Below are 18,409 nucleotides of genomic sequence, written 5' to 3' on the forward strand. Positions count from 1 at the left end.
ATTCTGGATTTATTGACAGCTCTTAGCTTACTTGGTTCTTGGATATCCTGACCCTTGTTTTCTTTACTCAAAGCCTGCCACCCTTTCAAGAAGAAAGTTCTGCCTAGGTTGGTACTCAGTACCAGTCTAAGATGCTATCTAGACAAAGAATGCTTTAGAGGAGGAATGAGACAAAGGGGAGTTTTGGGATCCTTCCTGCTGATTAACTTTCAAGTTATTTCTATGCTTCCCTAGTTAATCTTTAGAGTAGGGCTTTATAATTTTGTTGGTATGACAAACTTAAAACAAGCACACAAATAATCATCACAGTGAAATAAACTTCAAAATCAATCACCATCTAAATTATTTATATTTCTGTATTCACAAAATAATACTAAGTCTCATATATTAACAAAAAAGGCTATAGGTATAGGCATTATACCTTCCCCTCTCTACCAGGATTATTAATGGCTTCTCTTATTTAAAACATGAAAGTTAATATAAGCTTTGCCTATTAGCTTTATCTTCTGGTAGATACTTCAACACTGTTATGATTTAAAAATAACATTTTTGGTGTAAATATATAGGCACAGTTTATAAAATATATATTTTCAACTTGTATATCTTATTTCATAATCTTTTCTTAAACATATACGGAACTTAACTCAAATTATTAAATACTACTGTCCAATAAAATCATAATTTTTCAGCACTACTATAAGAATAATAGTAAAAAAGTCAGCAATAGAAAAGCACAGTGACTACCAGCATGAGTGCTGATGGTGGCTGTCAGGTTTCTATCCCCACTACTTGACAGTTGGTTTGGGAGCAAGACCCATCTCAATAAGAACTCGTTTTCCTTAAAAATAAAAAGCATGGCCTTTCTGAAGAGTTTCTGATCTCCGAGTTAAAAATTCTGCTAACATATATTAAAATTCTATTATGGATATTACCATTCACATTCTTCTGAGTTACCTTCTTTGTAGCCTGTCTTAGAAAACTAAGAAATTGTTTTAAGGTGTAGCTTTGTTCTGCCACTATTTGGCTTGATCCCATTTGAGTGTTTTAGTATTGAAATTGTCTTAATACTGTAAAGCACCCAGATATATGTATTCAGATAGGCACTACATAAACTGTGAAATAAATATACTTACAGATTTTAAAGGGAAGGTAAAACAAACTAAAATTAGAAAAACTTGGGTTTGGAACTGCTTTATAAGGTCCATCTTAAGTTACAGACTATAAGTTAGGACAAAAAAACACAAAGTGGATGGTGCAGAATAGAAAGAAGCAGGTTTTTAATACTGACTATACTAAATTTTTAAAGTTAAAAAGCAGTGTTTAAATTTAAAAGATGAAATCTGCAACAGGTGGCTGCTGACTTGCAATTAGTGAAAACTTCTGGCAGAAATACCATGAAGTAATCACAATGATCTTGGATTGTGAGATGCTACTCACCCTTTGGCAAAAAAATAATGAAGTAGTATGATGCTATTGGGGTTTATAAGAAAGGTCATTATCACAGGCTAAACAGGTCCAATAATATATTCTCTTGGAACATGCAAGCATGGGCTTGTCTGTATCCAATCGAAAACACTGGTAGCTTATTTCATACTCATTACACTTTGCAGTTTTCCCTGACTTATAAAAAATTTTGTTTCAAAAGCAACACACCTCAAATCCTTTGAAACAAAACATTTCACTCTGATGAAGATTTCAGATGAGAGACTGCTGCAAAAGTTAATATCTAAAAGTACAGTTATTAAAGTATAACGAAGGCTTAACCATGGCTAACTATTAAAGCCACAACTCCCCAAAGACAATGGTATGACAGCACAAGGTTTCAGAGGGGGAACAGCAATAGCTACTATAAAGTCTTTGTCCTATGTGCTCTATTTAACCAAACATGGTATTTCTGTCCTTTTAATTAATCTTCAGAGAAGCAATTAACTATATAGACACAGGTTGTGGTGCACTTAAAAACACATTTAAAATAATTTTTGCAGACTATAAAGATTTGTGTAAAAACAATGAGGCATGTGAATGATACAAAGAAAACATTAATCACTCAGGAGGATATTAAGTGTCTAAATAACTGTAATAAAGGTGGTTGACATCACTTCAAACAAGATATAAACTCTATAATCAAAGGTAATATATACATGCATTAGATAGGATTTGTTTTAGAGATGAAGATTAAACAGAAAAAGGAGAAAATAGAAAATGTTAAGTACTACTTGGGAACTGTTTCTGGGGGACCTCTTAAAGTTTACATCAATTTTCCCATTATTTGCTGCTATGAGAAATGTCTACTAACCAATTATGAATGAGAGCTAATGCACACCACCTGAAACTCCTATTGGTCCTTTACTACCAATGTTAACCCTGTAAAGCCGTAAGGTTATCTCAAGCTAAAGGTTCTACTACGCTCCCAAAAAGGGTACATATTAGGAAAGTTTAAAGATGACAGTAAAAACTGACTCACATATAAGCAAACCTAACTTTTCCAACAATATTTCCATAATCTTTTAAAGCACAAGAAAAATTAACTGTAAACAAATTAAAATGCTAAGTATTTGATCTTAGAATGGCCATTTATAACAGCTTTTATAATGTAAAACACAGTTTTTAACACATTATCAAATATGGACATTACCTGGATAGATGGCTTGTTTAAGTGACCCAGATTTGAGGTTGTTTGTCTTGGTTCATGTCCTAGAACCATCATATTAGCATTGATCAATCTGAAGGCATCAATAACAACCTGTAAAAACAAGGTGTCAGGTCAATTCTTTTTTAAAAAGCAAGTGATGATGCCAAGCAACAGTGGACAAGGCATGATCAACTTGCATCTGTTTCTGGCCTATTTCCAGAAAATCATTTAATTATAATATTAATAAAAAAGAACCTCCTGCTGACTGTGCCATCAGCACACCACCCTCAATCTTGTAATGTAAGGTGACACCAATTATTGCAATTTTCATGAAGCAGTAAAGAAAAATATTAACTTTGCATCTTCATTACTGAAATACGTCATTACTAAACTTACACCAAACAGCCTTCATTGGTGTGCATATGTTTGTCACCTAAATTTTACCTAATCAAAATGAATGACAAAGAGAAACTAAAACTGAAAGTGAGCACAAGCTAAGGGACCACATCTAAAGCCCAGCCCTGTCACATCAATTATACCACCACAGTACTTGAAATGACAACAAAATTACAACCAGCAAGGAACTTGCTCCACGTATTCTCTTCTAGTCAGATACCTTTTACTTCTTGTGACTATAAAAGACTATATACCTTGTCCAATGGCCTTAAGTGCCCAAGCCACTGTCAAGAATAGGAGGCACAACACAAGAAAATCAAGGTCATCCGTGCTTTACGCCAGGAACATGGTATAGCATGACATGGCACAAAGTTCACAGTAAAGAAATAACAATAGATATCCTCTTTGTGCTAAGTGTATTCAATATTTCTGTATAGAAAGACTTCAAATTCTTACATGATACAATGTCATCTGTTAGCTCTTATATATGAAGAGATTTAACAAGAATCACACACTATCTTACAGCTTTTCTCTGTTCATTACCATGGATCTGAAAGAACTCATTAGAGCTTTTAAATGTTGTGAAGTTTTAAATAAAGCACTGGGACTTTGCCTCTTTCAGGGAATTGAAATCAATTACTAAGAGAATAAACTCAATACATTTATCACATTTAAAAAAATCTTAAAGTAGGATAATATAGTATTTCTAAATTTGTCTAACATAGTGTTAAACAACTGGAATTTATCAACATTTTAAAAACTACTGCTAACTAGACTTGTTCTCATCTGTATTATTACTTGAGGATACCGAGAGATCAAAATAAAATTTATATTCAAGTTAAGCCAACTGAAATCTAATCATGTCTGAAAAATGTGTATAGTAAGTATTTCTACATGCTGTATGGTGAAGAACAAGATTGAAAGAAACAAGGAAGGACGGAAGGAAGGGAGGGAAAACAAAAATCACCCTTTAAAAGGCAGCCACAAAGGGTCAACAGTATCAAAGAGTACAAACTTAAACCAAAGCATATGAGAAGTGAGTCAGTGTAAGGCCTCTGTCCACTCTGGTAGGCAAATCCCCTCACCCCCCAAATCAGCTTTGAATTTTGCTTTTATTTCTAACAGTTTGAATTTCCCCAAAGATTCCTCTTGCCTCAAAGTAAAACCAAGTATCCCCAGAATATGCATGATTTAATAGTTTGTAAAAACTCTTTTTTCTTTTTATACAATAACTACAATCCAGATTTGACTTTCACATTTATATATAAATAAATATGGCATAGGTTTATACCTCTTCCTTATACTTAAAATTGTTCCTTATCATGTTTTTCCATGAAGCAATAATAAAAACAGGTACTAATATCAGACATTATAATAAATACTTTAAAACAGTTGTTTAAAATTTTCTAACATTTTCTACTAAAAAGCACATAAAATAAGGTAAAATTAAAATGTAGGCAAAAGAAAAGTGACCATTTTGATAGATGTGAAACTTAAATAAAAACAGAATTAAGAATTGCCACTCTTACTATTAGTGGTAAATACTTAAGAGCAAAGCATCATTTTGGTCCAGTTGTTTTTAGAATACTTTGATTCCATTTAAGGTTTTAGTAAAATCACTTGTAGGAAAAACACACTACAAAACCATGAAAATGCAATTATATATCACAATAAAATGCCTACGCACTTTTTTATATTGAACACTCAAACTAGCACAGAAGACAGCTACTTTACATGCAAAAATCTCTGTAATATTTATCTGGAATATTATAAGCAGATATGAAACTTCATAAAAAGGAAAATACGAACTAAGAAGATATCATGATTAAGTAGATACGTTAATTTAAAAATTAAGAAAAAATTTCAACAATTTAATATACTGTTCAACTAATAAATGATGGCCTATGTGAAATGACATGCTTAGATGGCCAATTCCTGAGTAGCAATATGATAGCCAATAGAAAATGCTTTGCACTAAGATTAAAGGAATCTGCTGCCATCACTACAGCAACTGTCTTAAGGAAACTAACATGTTCAATAACCTGCAGACCAAAATTAGACTTAGTACACAATAAAAATATAAATATGGCAATATAGTCTACATTTTAATTTCTGTACAATTTTATAATTGCTTTTTGCACTGTGAGAAAAAGTGGGTTTCTCCTTTAGAGCAACCTATCAAAATAGACTCATTAATGTCCAGTACACTAATGAGCAATGGGTAAAGAAGGTGTTAATTATGCCACAGTAAGATTCAAGAAAAAGCCCTAGTGAGCACTTGGAGGTGTGTACAAGCTGAAAGCCTTCTCCATGTTTATGTATTTACAGCATGATGCAACAGAATGACAGCAAAGTGGTCACTCCATGGTTAAGAATGGAAAGCTTAGATGGAATATACTGAACAAAGAACCCCCAAGGATTAATTAAGGTGATGGTAGGGGGACAGGGGAAATAATCCATTTTTTGGAGCTATATGAATTTTCTAAAGAGTTTGTTTTAAAGTATATATACATTAAACCAATTCAGTTTATGTCTTATAAATCTAAGAAGTAATTTAGCCAAAAAACTGGACACAAAAACTATCTCCTTAATTAAATGTAATAAAAACTTGCAAGCTAAAGTATGAAGAATATTTTCAGGAATATGCTGCTACACTTTTATAATTCCCTTCCATGCTGAAGTCCTCCACACTACACTGAATCTCCATTCACCAGCCTGATCATTTAATTTTTTCTGGTACAAGTGCCTTGAGACTTTTCAGAGGTCACTGCAACAGTAGACAGCTTATAACAAAACCATTAGCAGTTTGGCTAGCTTAGGGAAACCTCTTACTTTCCTTTTTTGTTTATTATCACTGCATGAATCTGCAGCATATGATAGTTTATAATTTCTCAGGCTTGTTAAATTCATGTTAAAGGTCTGTTTTCTTGTTGAATAAATTTTGTTCATATAATGCTGCCTATTTCATACACTCAGTCTTTAATAGCACCTTTGGTCTATGCGCAACTCACAGATCAAAACAGAGGACTAAAATAGGGGTTGATGATGCTATTTACATGTGTGATTCCTGCTGTCTTCTTGTTAGTAGCTTTAATATAATAGAAGACCTTGTCTGTTTTGTAATTAACACATCTTTACTGGAGAGATATTTGGAAGTGATTGCTGTGAATATACTGGTTAGTAAAATAAACACAATCACACACCACTTTCTGTTATCAGACAAATTTGTGAATTGTACACATTATATTCCAGATCAACAAACTGATATAACAGCCAAGTAGAAGACACATATTTATATAACCCTTATTTTTCTGAAAATATGTATTCACTCTGACCTTGCAAATATAATTAGCTTGTGGGATGTGCAGATTTCAGTACCATGGTTGCTTTACTAATTGCAACTCTTGGAAATAGATACTAAATATTTGGAAGCTGCCAATACAAAATAAAAACTACATCTTTTTTGTACATCTGTCTTAGCTTATAAAAGCAAAATAGTTTTAAAAACAATACTGTGTTCCATATTTATTCTAAGCACACCCAAGGGTCAAGGACCTATCATTTCAATTTAACAACGAATATGGTTTAGGACAAAAAACTAATTATTTTTGAATTCAGTTTAATCCATATTTTTTGGCTTCTCTCATGAGTATAGTACAGTTTATCCAATATGCTATTTATTTTTAAATTTTGTTTTCATGTCAACTGCTAGGTCACTGAAAGACGAAACTAAATTTCTAAAGCACCAATGTATAAAGGTCCCAATTTTTACATTCAAAGGAGTTTATTTTTTAAGTAAAGCTCTTAAAATTTGTTTAATACAAAGGTGTTTGAAAGAAAAATACATAAGCACTTCTGGCAGTAATTATATAGTTCACAATACCTTCCTCTCTTTTTTAACAGTACCTGCTGCCTTTGGCACTTCCAATTGTACTTACATAGAAGTCAATGACATGGGAAAAGTTTTTATAAGAAAATGAACTAGATTTTTTTTTAAAGCTTGAAAAAATGTTTTAAGACCTCAAAATCAATGTCAAACATCAGGAAAAGGAAAAAGAGTTACAATTCAGTTACCAGTTAAGTTACATATTTAAAATCATATAAACCCACCACCATATAAAGTCTCTGAATGACTATAAAAAGGCTAGGTGTGGAAAGAAAAGCAACACCCCATGTCAAATATCCTTTATCACCTAGAAATGTCCTGTTATCAACTGCTTAGGCTGTTTCCAGATTCTTTAAAAATTAAAGGTGCATGTGACCTGGGAAGTACTGCTGGAGTTTGTGACCATTTCGTTACTTCTGCTGCCATGCACTGCCAGACAGCCATAAGAGAAAAACATCTTATGCCTCTTGTAAGCCCACAGCATAAAAAATTCAAAGAAATCTTACTTTTTATGCCATTTCCAATGGGAAGCACTAAGAACTAAAACTGACTCATGCCAAATGCATATCAGTGAACTGCTGTGATTTCTTAGTCTCAAGTTTGCAACACGCAAATTATTTATAAAATGTCAATTTTAGCTCTGGAAAAGAAATTCCTATGTGTATGTACATTTTCTTTCTTCATCCTTGGAGAATTGCTTACTGTAGCTAGAGATCTGTAGTACAACTTCAATATATTGGGGGAAAAGTACTAGCATAATGTACTTTTTTTGACAAGTGAAGACATGCACCAAAATTCAAACAGAAAAGCCATAAGTTTTGAACATATACACCTTAATGAAAACAAACTCATCTTGAGACATGAGTATGGCAATAGGTAATTATACATTTTTAGATTCATGAAACTTTGTTAAGAAACATAATTAAGTTCTAAAGTTTGACATGATTTTTTAGTGTATGCATGCAGTCAGTATGGTATAGGCGTTTAAATGCTTGAGACACTCTGGTGTCAGAATCCTGCCTAAGTTAGAATTCTGGCTCTATCACTTGCTGGCTAAGTGATCTACTATAAGTTATTAAGCTCTGAATGTCTCCATTTGTGCATGAATGACACCTCACAGAGTTGGTGATATGATTAAATAATACATGTGTACCTGCCCCATAGCTTCTAGTGTAACTGTGACAGTCATGGGGTTGCCCACTTCAGATTTCCTTTCAACAGAACCTGCTGTGGAGAACACAGCTGACTTACAACCTCCATATGCTGCACCTTTAGGTCCTCTGGTGGTTCACCGCAGGTCATGCTTCTCCTGGGCTGCTCCCAGCCAATGACTAAGTAACGACAGTACTAGAACCTAGCCATTCCTGCCAAATAAGGGATTCCCCTAAAGGGGAACTTTGCCTCAAGGACTCCCCATCAGCCTGGCTGAAACTTTCTTAGAAATATGCTGCAGTCTGATGCCCTTCCTACCCAGTCCTACCTTTCCTTTCTCTTCCACAGGATTAAACCTGCACTGCTGTCTGAAGGGTCTCCCTTTATCCATCACAGGCAATGCCCTCAGTCATCTCTTGCATATCTAATCCTATTTTGACATCTGCTTCTTGGAGCACCCAAAGTGACACAGTAAACAAAGCAAAGGACTGCTATTAATACAGTGTTAAAGTTAGAAAAAAAAGCTACCCCCAAAACCAAATCAGAATTATAAATTTGACATCCACAAACACTTGGCAAAAGGAAATTAGGGAGAGACATTTAAGGGCATATATTTCTTTAGGAAAATTCCTAATTAAAATAAAAATCGCATACAGTTATATTGAATATTATCTCTTTTTAAAAATGACAATATGCCTAGAATTTTGATGCTCCTGCAAGACAGGTATGTGACAAATACACAGTGAACTTAAAAGCTGATCTCCTCAAGGAACTATTAATGAGCTACAAGAGACTATCATCTCTGGGTCACTGGTCTGATAAACAGAGCATCAATTCTATCTGGTGGCTATATAAAATGTAGAGAGCCCACATTCCTTTCTAGTAGACAAACTAAAGCAAGACAACTGGTATGCTTATTGACAGTTCCACATAAGTAAAGGAATAAAAGGCTCTAGAGACTAAAGGCTGGGGCCTGACTATGTCAGCAAAGTGGTAGGGAGGGTGAATGAGAGGAATAAAGGACTTACATACATTTGTTGTGCTTTAACATTACCTGCAAAGAAAAATGCAAATATATCCCTCAAACAGCCATCTCTCAAAAGGCAAGGTCATTATCAAGGAAAAATATGTAAAGGTCAATTACTTTTTTATGTATCACTTTTACATATTTTTATTGGGCTTATTAATTAAATGACGGTATAAAAATTACCTTGTCTAACCCTCTCAACAACTATGAGGTATGAATATTCTCAATTTATGGATGAGGAAACTGAAAAATCACAGGACCTGAATACATTAAATGCGATGACACAACCAGTAAATGATACTACTATGATTTGTTACATACACAGCATGCCAAAGGCAGTACTCTTCATCACCAAGCTATTTGATGTAACAGTTATCCTAACACAAAAGCAAGAAAAAACTACTATTAGATTCAGTTACTTGACAGCAAGGTTTGAGTCTTAATCACCATTGAATATCCATTTCCCAGCAGAGTACCTGGCACACATAATATGGTGCAGAATAAATATCTACTGAAGTGTGAAATGCTCCAAGAAAGCGTGTTTGGATATTATTTTATATATAGTTTTACTATTCATGTTTATTTCCCCTTAAAAAAAGAAGAGTATTCCTGATTGAATTAAATAAAACATTTTCAAGAAAAATCAAGATTTGGACTAAAAGGTTATTAGTGGTTTTTGTGGGGTTTTTTTTTATGTTTTCAAAATAGAAAACAGAGTTTGTTAGGAGTTAGCAGCTAACATCTGAACATTTTACTGACAGGAATCTTGACAAGAAAATGAGTTCTCAAAAGTTGTAAATAGTTGTATGCTAGTTTTATGATACACAGAGTGATCTTTTTTTTTGCCCTGTGGAAGAACTAGTCCTATTTTAAGTGGAATTAACTTCTAAATTTACTGCTGAATCAAGTCCAAGTTGTGGGCTGAATATACAAGATAACAAAACATTAAGCAAAAGGGTGCCACTGTCCCACTTCAGAACTGAGGTTTAAAATATTTGAATATGTGTGTTTTACAAATAAACTAAAACAGAATCATAAAAACTACATCACTGGTAAGTTTAGAGTAGAGCTCACTGATAATTTCTGTGAGCGAACTCTCCTTTTAAATTATGAATGTTATTATCATTGATTTGCACCTACATCATTTTAAAACATTTACAGGATTACATAATATATGAGTGACATAGATTCTTTATCATATTGTATATTTTATTATTTATGTTGGTCTCAATGTCTGTCCTCAGTATGTCACAAAAGCTGACAGGGATGAGTCTAAATTGTTTTTAAACATTAATAGAACAAATACTACAGGAGAAAAAAATTAATACATAATACCTACTATAAGTAGTATACAGAACTACTGAAAACTTATGAGAAAATGTGTAGTTTCCCCCCCTGACTTATGCTGAAGTGATACCTCTCCATATAAGTAAGTCCTATCCATATAAGTTAAGACCCCAAGATGACTTCTGGTCCTCTGCTACTGTGATGACCTGAGTTACTCTAGTTTATCATTCATAATTGCCTAATTTTAAAGAGTCAGTAAAACAGCTTGAGCTCTGAAATTTTATAAATTTAGATTTGCACCCTTGTTCTGCTTCTTAATAATGGTGTGCTTTGGGCAAAGTACTCTCTTTGACTCTAATTGTTTTGCCCTCTCATTGATAAAATAGAATAATAATAATGCCTAACTATAGAATTACTGGAAAGAATAAGTTAGACAAGTTAAAATAACTAGCACAATACTTAGCACACAGCAGTAATTCCAAAGACACAGTCAAGTCACATAAAAAGAAATAACAGATTATTGTGATTACAAAAAAAGAATCCACGATTATCACTCAAAAACAGAGAGATAATAATGGGATTTATAAAAATGAAAATATAAAAATATACAGGAAAGAGGTATTTAGTGAACAGAGACCCAATTTAACTCATTTACATATAGATTGCCATTTTTAACTCTTGATTTACTCATTGCTTTACTAAATATTTTGACAGTTTGAGAAAGCAAGTGCAAGGAAGAGGAAGGCAGAGTCCTATGCTATTCAATTTTTACAAGTTTATATTCTTAAGCTTAAAGCTTTTACTAGGAACACTGGCGATGAATGTACTAGCATTTAATTTGGTTCATAGTTTTGAGAGGTCTTGACACTGAGAATCATAAAATATAACAATACTCAGAACCTCATAGATGAAGTTACATAATTAACAAAGAACTAGATCCTTATTTTGGGTAATATAATTGTAAAAATTTATATGTTAGGTATGTGAATGATCAATGAAACATATTTATATTAATACTAAAATTTTTCAAAAATATTTTATGACATAAAATTAGACAGTAATACTTGTGATTTCATAATTTTAGGTATATATAGTTTTAAAATACTGTATTTTACCACATGAAAGCATTCATGTGATACAAGTGAATTTTTAAATGCAACCCATTCTTTTAATATGGACTATGACTAATTATAAACAAACAATGCAAATTCCAATATTGTATAATACTTAAACCTAGATTTGGAAACTAAAACTGCCATTTAAAAAAACTATACACAAGATAACAAAAAATTAAATACATATTCATTTATTTATATTCTATTTTGAGAATGCTTTCTTTTATTGTAATTCTTGTATTTTCCTTTTCCAAGTGGCTACCATCACATGAACCAAGTATCATAAAAAAAAAATCTGTCACACTAATCCAAGGTAAAACTCTAATTACATTTAAAATTAAGCTTTAATTATTATTTGTAAATATTGTGGAAGGGGAACTTAATTGGATAATTCTGTTATATTTCTAAAATAAGAATCATTACTTATATGAGTTACTAAAAAGGTACATTACTTATCAGAGAATTAAACTTAAGTAGTATTATACTGTATTTTAATTCAGAAAACTAAAAACAAAAATCAAGGATTTTCAATTTTTATCTATATAACTTAAGTAACAATACAGTTAGTAAAAATAAATAAATAAATAAATTCAAATACAGGTATATAGCAAGCATCAGAAGTTATCTATTCTGAATTGCCTAGTATATCAGCTATTATTGTTTTTGTGGCTAGTTTTTGCTTCTGAAAAACTAAATCACATCTAATAGGATCATGATTTAGAGAAGACCTCAATTTTTATTCATCATAATAATATGATGTCAGTAAGTGTTTAACTTCAAATTCATGACAGATAAAAACTCCAAGTTTTAACAGCCAGATTTAGTTTATTTGAGCTGGTGAGCAGATGTTAATGTAATCTGCGTACTATCAAACTCCAGGTCTGATAGATAGCAAACTAATATTTACTTTTAAGTGCTCTAAAAATAATATGTAAAAGCTGCAAAAAAAGGACTCCATAAATGTATTGTGATTTTATTTTAACAATTATTCTACACTACAATGGAAGTACATGCTCAAACAAGACACCTCAGCAGTATTTTAAAGCAGTAACCACCTAGCCAATTTCTGTATGTTCTGTAGTTTTTCTAATCCACTCTCCCTGTGGTTGAGCAAAATCGAATTGCCTCTCACATTTGCAGACAGCTCTGTGAAGGTGATAATAGAGCTGCTCCCTGCTGTCATGAGGCAGGAAATAGGAAAATGGCATATGGGGCTAGAAAGAAAGAAATAAAAAAAAAGAAAAGAAAGAACGAACAAACGAACAAAAAAGAAAAAAAAAGAACTAAACAAGAACAAAAGATTTCAACAAAGAACAACTATAACCCAATATGCTTTGCAAGTTAATCTCTTTTCAGAATCACTTAGCATATTTAATCATTCATCTGTGTCCTCACTCCAAAAATGCGAATGACTGATAACAAATCTTTGGGGCAAGTTTTCATTGTCTAAAATATTTGGAACATACGACTCCAGAATATGTCCTGCACTACATCTGCAAAACAGAGCTCTTTAACTAGATTTTTAAAATGTGCCAATCCCAAATTCTCCATTTTAAAATAAAGAAAGGTAGGGTAATGTTTATTAAAATATTAATGAAATGTGTACAGCAGGCTTTTAGTATGTTTTAACATTCTTGAATCTATGAAATAAGAAAAAATTTAAAGATAAACATTTATGATTAAACAATAGCTGATTTAAGTAGAAACATATCTCTAACTAACACCAAGACACATTTATCAATGTGTACAGTCATGTGTGTGTTTTTTTTAAGCAAACAGTCCGGAGGTTTTATGTAATTAAGAATTCTGCTTTAAAGAAAATAGATTTTTATTTAATGTAGCTGCAAACAGAATGTGGCAGTAGATGCTAATAAAGACAGAATCTACTCTACCTTTCCTTTTACACTCTGAATGGGATCCACAACCACTGCCACAGCTCTCTCCGACAAGGCTTCAAAGCTCTGCTGAGTGTTGATATCCACACCAGAAAGCCAACAACCAAAGCCAGGGTGACTGTGATACCAACCAACAACCATCTCCGGCCTGAAACAAAGAGGGCATTCAGCTGTTCAGAACAGAACAAGTAATACATTTATGAAAAGAAACAGCACACTAACAGGGTATAAATTAAGAAGAGATGATAAACACACAGGTGTGAAAAAGCACCATTAGAAACACTGAAATCATACACCATATTATCCAGAAAACATGGAAATGAATAAGTGTGATAAAGGAGTGCTATCATTAAGAGATGCACATTAGCAGTGGTAGATAAGGCTTTCAGTTTTTCACCTTGTTACCACACTTTCTCAGAGCCAGTTTTTACCCTTTCAGCATTCAAGTAAATATCTACTCTTTAACTCCTTAGCTCTGGGAGTTGGATTTTCCAGGCAGAGTATATTTTTAACAATGGACACCAGGATCCACTGTTGTGAAAGGATTAAATATCAATTAAACCAGCAGTAGAACTAGGAACTCAGTCAAAAACCAATTTGCACTGTTCTGCTCAGCTGCTGAGCCTTTTGCTAACATTAATTTTGAAGTTTTCTCCACAGTAGAAGAATTTGAGCAAGAGAATGACAACTATTGAGAGGTTTAATCTAGGGGGGCTCAAATAATACTTGGATTCTATTTGCCCTGTCTTTAAAACTCATATGCCTACAAATACAATGAAATATTTGGAATCTTACTCAATTGAAACTCTAAAATACATGGAACATAAAATATCTTTCAATTATAAGTGATTAGAGAGTAACTCCATATGCTAAACAGAGGGAAGCTATAGCGCAAACTATACTATGTGACGATTGGGAATTTTAACATGAAGCAGTTTTCTGATTGGGAAATTTCTTTGATTCTAGATGGAAGAGAGACTAGATAGACAGTGCCTAGTACTGACAATGATACTTTTGCATTAACTACATGGCTTTTTTTGCTAGGAATAATATTCACAAATATCCAAAATTTTGAGATACATTTTTGAAAATATTTTCCATTATCCTTTTATGTGATCATTTAAAATACTTACCTTCCAGTCTGCTTCAGCATATCCAACATTTTGGCTTGGAATACTGGGTCAACTGCCTCCACACTGACACCCTGGTTTAAAAAGAAAGAAAAATAATTAGATTTTATAACTATGAAAAAAACCTTATATTACAATGTAAATGAACAAACAGCTACCCAAGAAAACCTAGGTATATTATTTTGAGATACCAAAATAATTTTATAGGTTTTGATACCCACTCTTGTCATTCAATTATAAACCATGTATCAATAAATCTTCTAGAATTGCCAACTACCAAACTGCTGTCAGCTAATGAGTTAAGACAATTTTCAAGATCCTTTAAGAGTTTATGGCCATGGCTATGTATGTATATATGTATATGTATATATGTATGTGTGTATCCGAAATACCAAATAATCAAATTAACAATTTTTTGGTTAGACCTATCTAGGAAGCATACTTACTAATGCCATCCTTTGGTAACTTATAAGCACCTCACCCAAAGTTCTACAACTATCTGGCTATTATAATAATCAACAGTTTCAACTTTTATTCTAGTAATGTAAATACTTTGAAGAAAGAAAGTAATGAAAGTAATTTATTAGTTTCCCAGTTGTTTTTGCAGTGAGTGGGTGGGTGGGTTGGAAGAAGAGGAAGTTGAGTGCTTCAGTTAGGACAACTTAGTAGATTAGATGGATGGGGGAAATATATACTTTTGAATATTACTTCAAATATAAAAGCATTCACACAGAAATTCACCACTAGAGACAACCTATAACCAAGTCTTTTAAACGTTCCATTATTCTGCTAGTTCAACCAAAAGATTTTACAACATGGAACTATCACAGGCATTCATATCATCTCTTCAGCGATAGATCATTGCCATTATAGCTCCCAAAAGGCTTTCTTCTAACATCAGGAATATAAGTCTAATCTACTTAAACAAACCAGTTAACTTAAGTGCTTCCTTCCCAACAAAACAAATAGTATTTTGAATTCTAACAGACAGTGCATACTCAAGAACAGGGATATGCAATCTGCTGCCCACAGGCTAAGAAAGGCTTTTTTACATTTTTTAAAGGATTGTTAAAAAAATAACAAAACAAAAAAAAACCCCCACAAAAATATGAGACTGAGACACATGTCTTTACAAAAAAGTCTCTGCTAACTCTTGGGCCAGAAGAAAAACTTTTAAATTCAGCATAGAGTAAACATGGGGACCAAAACCTTCTACTTTATATTGTCAAACAAGCATTTATACAGAATATTAAAGCTTATGATCCCTTTATTATAATGAATAAGCATATAAGAATCGCATGTAACAGAAAAAAGTTAACTTTATGTGTTTTATATATTCTGACATGAAAAGATAGATACAAATAATTGCCTAATATTCAAATCTAAATCTTTAGTTAATATGTAGTACATTTCTCTATGTCCAATGTACAAAATAAACATAATGGATCATAAGGACAAAATCAGCAGATCTAAATTATTTCATTGCATATTTTCCTATTATTTTGCATTATTTACAAATAAACTGCATTCTGTAGCAATTACTCCATTTAAAATGCTTATTATACACATACACATATATATTGCAACATTTAAAAACAAAATTTGTGCCAGGCCAGTGTTGCTCAGTTGGTTGAGCATCAATCCATGAACCAAGAGGTCACCGGGTAGATTCCAGGTAAGGGCACATGCCCAGATTTTGGGCTCGATCCCCAGTAGGGGGCACACAGGAGGCAGCCGATCAGCGTTTCTCTTTCATTGATATTTCTCTCTCTCTATCCCTCTCCCTTCCTTTCTCTCTAAATTCAATAAAAACATGTGTTTGTTTTTTAAAAATTGTTTTCTCTAGCATCTACTTTATCAAAACATACTTGTGGTAAAGAGCCTCAAACAGAACAGTTTAATGAAAACAATTTCTTTAACCCAGATATTTCATAAGGCTCAATAAGAAAAGACTGAACATTAGAGAAAAAACATCCATCGTAAAAATATATATATTATATTTTTCTAGGTAAACAGATGAGAAGGGTATGTATGTTGTTTTTTGGAAGGTAGGTAGGATGGTTATTATTTTTTGGCCATTTTCTTTCAACTGAAATAGACACCTATCTACAGAAGTCCAGGGCATTAAACAAAACAGAAAAAACAAAGCATAGTTCCAGAAAGAACAATAATTCAGAACAGGGGGAGTAGCTAACTTTCAAAATCTGCATGAAGTATGTATCTTCTATAAATAAATTACCATGCCTGGGCAAAAACACTAAAGTTTGCCATAGTTGTTTTTTGTTGTTGTTGTTTTAATTTCACATTTTAAAAAGGAGAATCTTAAGAGTCATTTATCACCATATATGGAACATTTTTAAAAAGGGTCATATTTCAAAACAATGGGAACAAAACATGCGGACTAAATTATATGTAAATTAAAATCTAATTAAGAGTCTGAAATCTTTTGAACCAACTATTCAAAGTAATCAAACTAATATCCTACTATTTTAGGGTTAACTAATTTATACACCCAGTATGCTATGCTAGTTTAAGCTGAAGGTATGAGTAAAGGGATTTAATGTTAGCATCATTCAGTTTGTGAACCTACAGGGAATGATGCACTTAAAACATAAATAATTTAATTCAATACAATCTAGATATTTCCATCATTACTCTTATGATGAATTTTCTCTATCAGGACGAGAAAATGTAATATGACGAATGTTATTTTGCATAGGAAAAGTAACGAGAAAAGAAACACATTTACTTGCAGCAGGCAACCATGAAAGTACTCACTGTTCCAGACTGTGGCATAGCAAACACATCAATCACTCTGACGGTGTAATCGTCAACAAATTCTCCAAGCATCAGACCCATAACTTCCATTGGAACTCCAGCACGACCATGTTTTAACATCTGTAGGAATAAGGTATGTGGACACAAAGCTTTGAGGTCTTTGTCGTTTTTTTAAAAAACTAAGAACCTAATTTTGTTTCAGTGGAAATAAAACACTCTACTTTACTGATGTAGCTAAAACAATAGCTTATGCCTGAGATGGTTAAGGTGACAAATATGTCAAAGTAAAAGATGCAGTGAGAGCAACAGAGCTCTCTTAAAGCAAATTACTTCATTCAATACTTACTTTTAACAGTGCCAGGGAAGAGATATAGACTTGTTCTGCTGTGTCCACTGCAGGAGCATCTGTAGGTGGCCCCTAGAAACAAGCATATCAATTATTTTATAAATACACAGAGTTTATGAGTTTAAAATTAAAGTTACAACGTGATTGGCTTTAAGAATTTTGGGAAAATATGTCAAGTATCTTTTATTCAGGTACAATACCAATAATCAAAACAAGTTTGGATTCTCAAAACCTGTAGAAAAAGATCAAACTTGGTACTAAGGCAAGTGTCCAATGAACATACGGCTTACATCTTTCAGCAATGGTAATCTACCTCCACTCCTGTAATGCACCAATTAGCCATGTTTCTTACCACAATGTGAATGTAAAATGCTGTCAGACTAGCATGATTAACTGAAGGATGAACACGAACAGCAAATTCTCTGAGCTTGATTTTCAGCTAAAGACAGCATGAACATTAGAGCTATGGGATCTCTCTGGGATAGTAGGTACAGTGGGGGAGGGGACAGAAGACTTCTAATCCCTAGGTGAAAGAGCTGTGAACAACATACTCTATGCTTCACCTGATGAAGTTGTTCCCCTCCCCCTATACAACAGAGAAATTTAACACAGTAAACCCCGGGTGTGAACAAACTGGTTTACACTGGTATAGCTAAGATGAAAATACTTCCAAATCCTGACCACTACCTTTAAAACAAATATTATTATTAATCTTATTATAGGCTAAGGAAGATACTCTGTTTCTCCCTATGGATTCTATCTTCA

General features: G+C 32.9%; 1 protein-coding gene across 1 annotated transcript in view; it reads right to left on the reverse strand.

Moving 5' to 3' along the window:
• Window positions 1-18,409, reverse strand: part of PSMD14 (proteasome 26S subunit, non-ATPase 14) — a 75,673-nt gene that overhangs the window by 17,159 nt on the left and 40,105 nt on the right. Inside the window, exons 4-8 of the mRNA XM_081142443.1 lie at window positions 17,645-17,716; window positions 17,299-17,418; window positions 14,524-14,594; window positions 13,388-13,538; window positions 2,636-2,743 (exon numbers count right to left, since the gene is read on the reverse strand). Of these exons, the coding sequence (XP_080998569.1) occupies window positions 2,636-2,743; window positions 13,388-13,538; window positions 14,524-14,594; window positions 17,299-17,418; window positions 17,645-17,716 (522 nt within the window). The remainder of the gene's footprint in view (window positions 1-2,635; window positions 2,744-13,387; window positions 13,539-14,523; window positions 14,595-17,298; window positions 17,419-17,644; window positions 17,717-18,409) is intronic.

This window comes from Miniopterus schreibersii (genome assembly GCF_964146895.1).
Source record: "Miniopterus schreibersii genome assembly, chromosome: 7".
NCBI classification, from domain to species: Eukaryota; Metazoa; Chordata; class Mammalia; order Chiroptera; family Miniopteridae; genus Miniopterus; species Miniopterus schreibersii.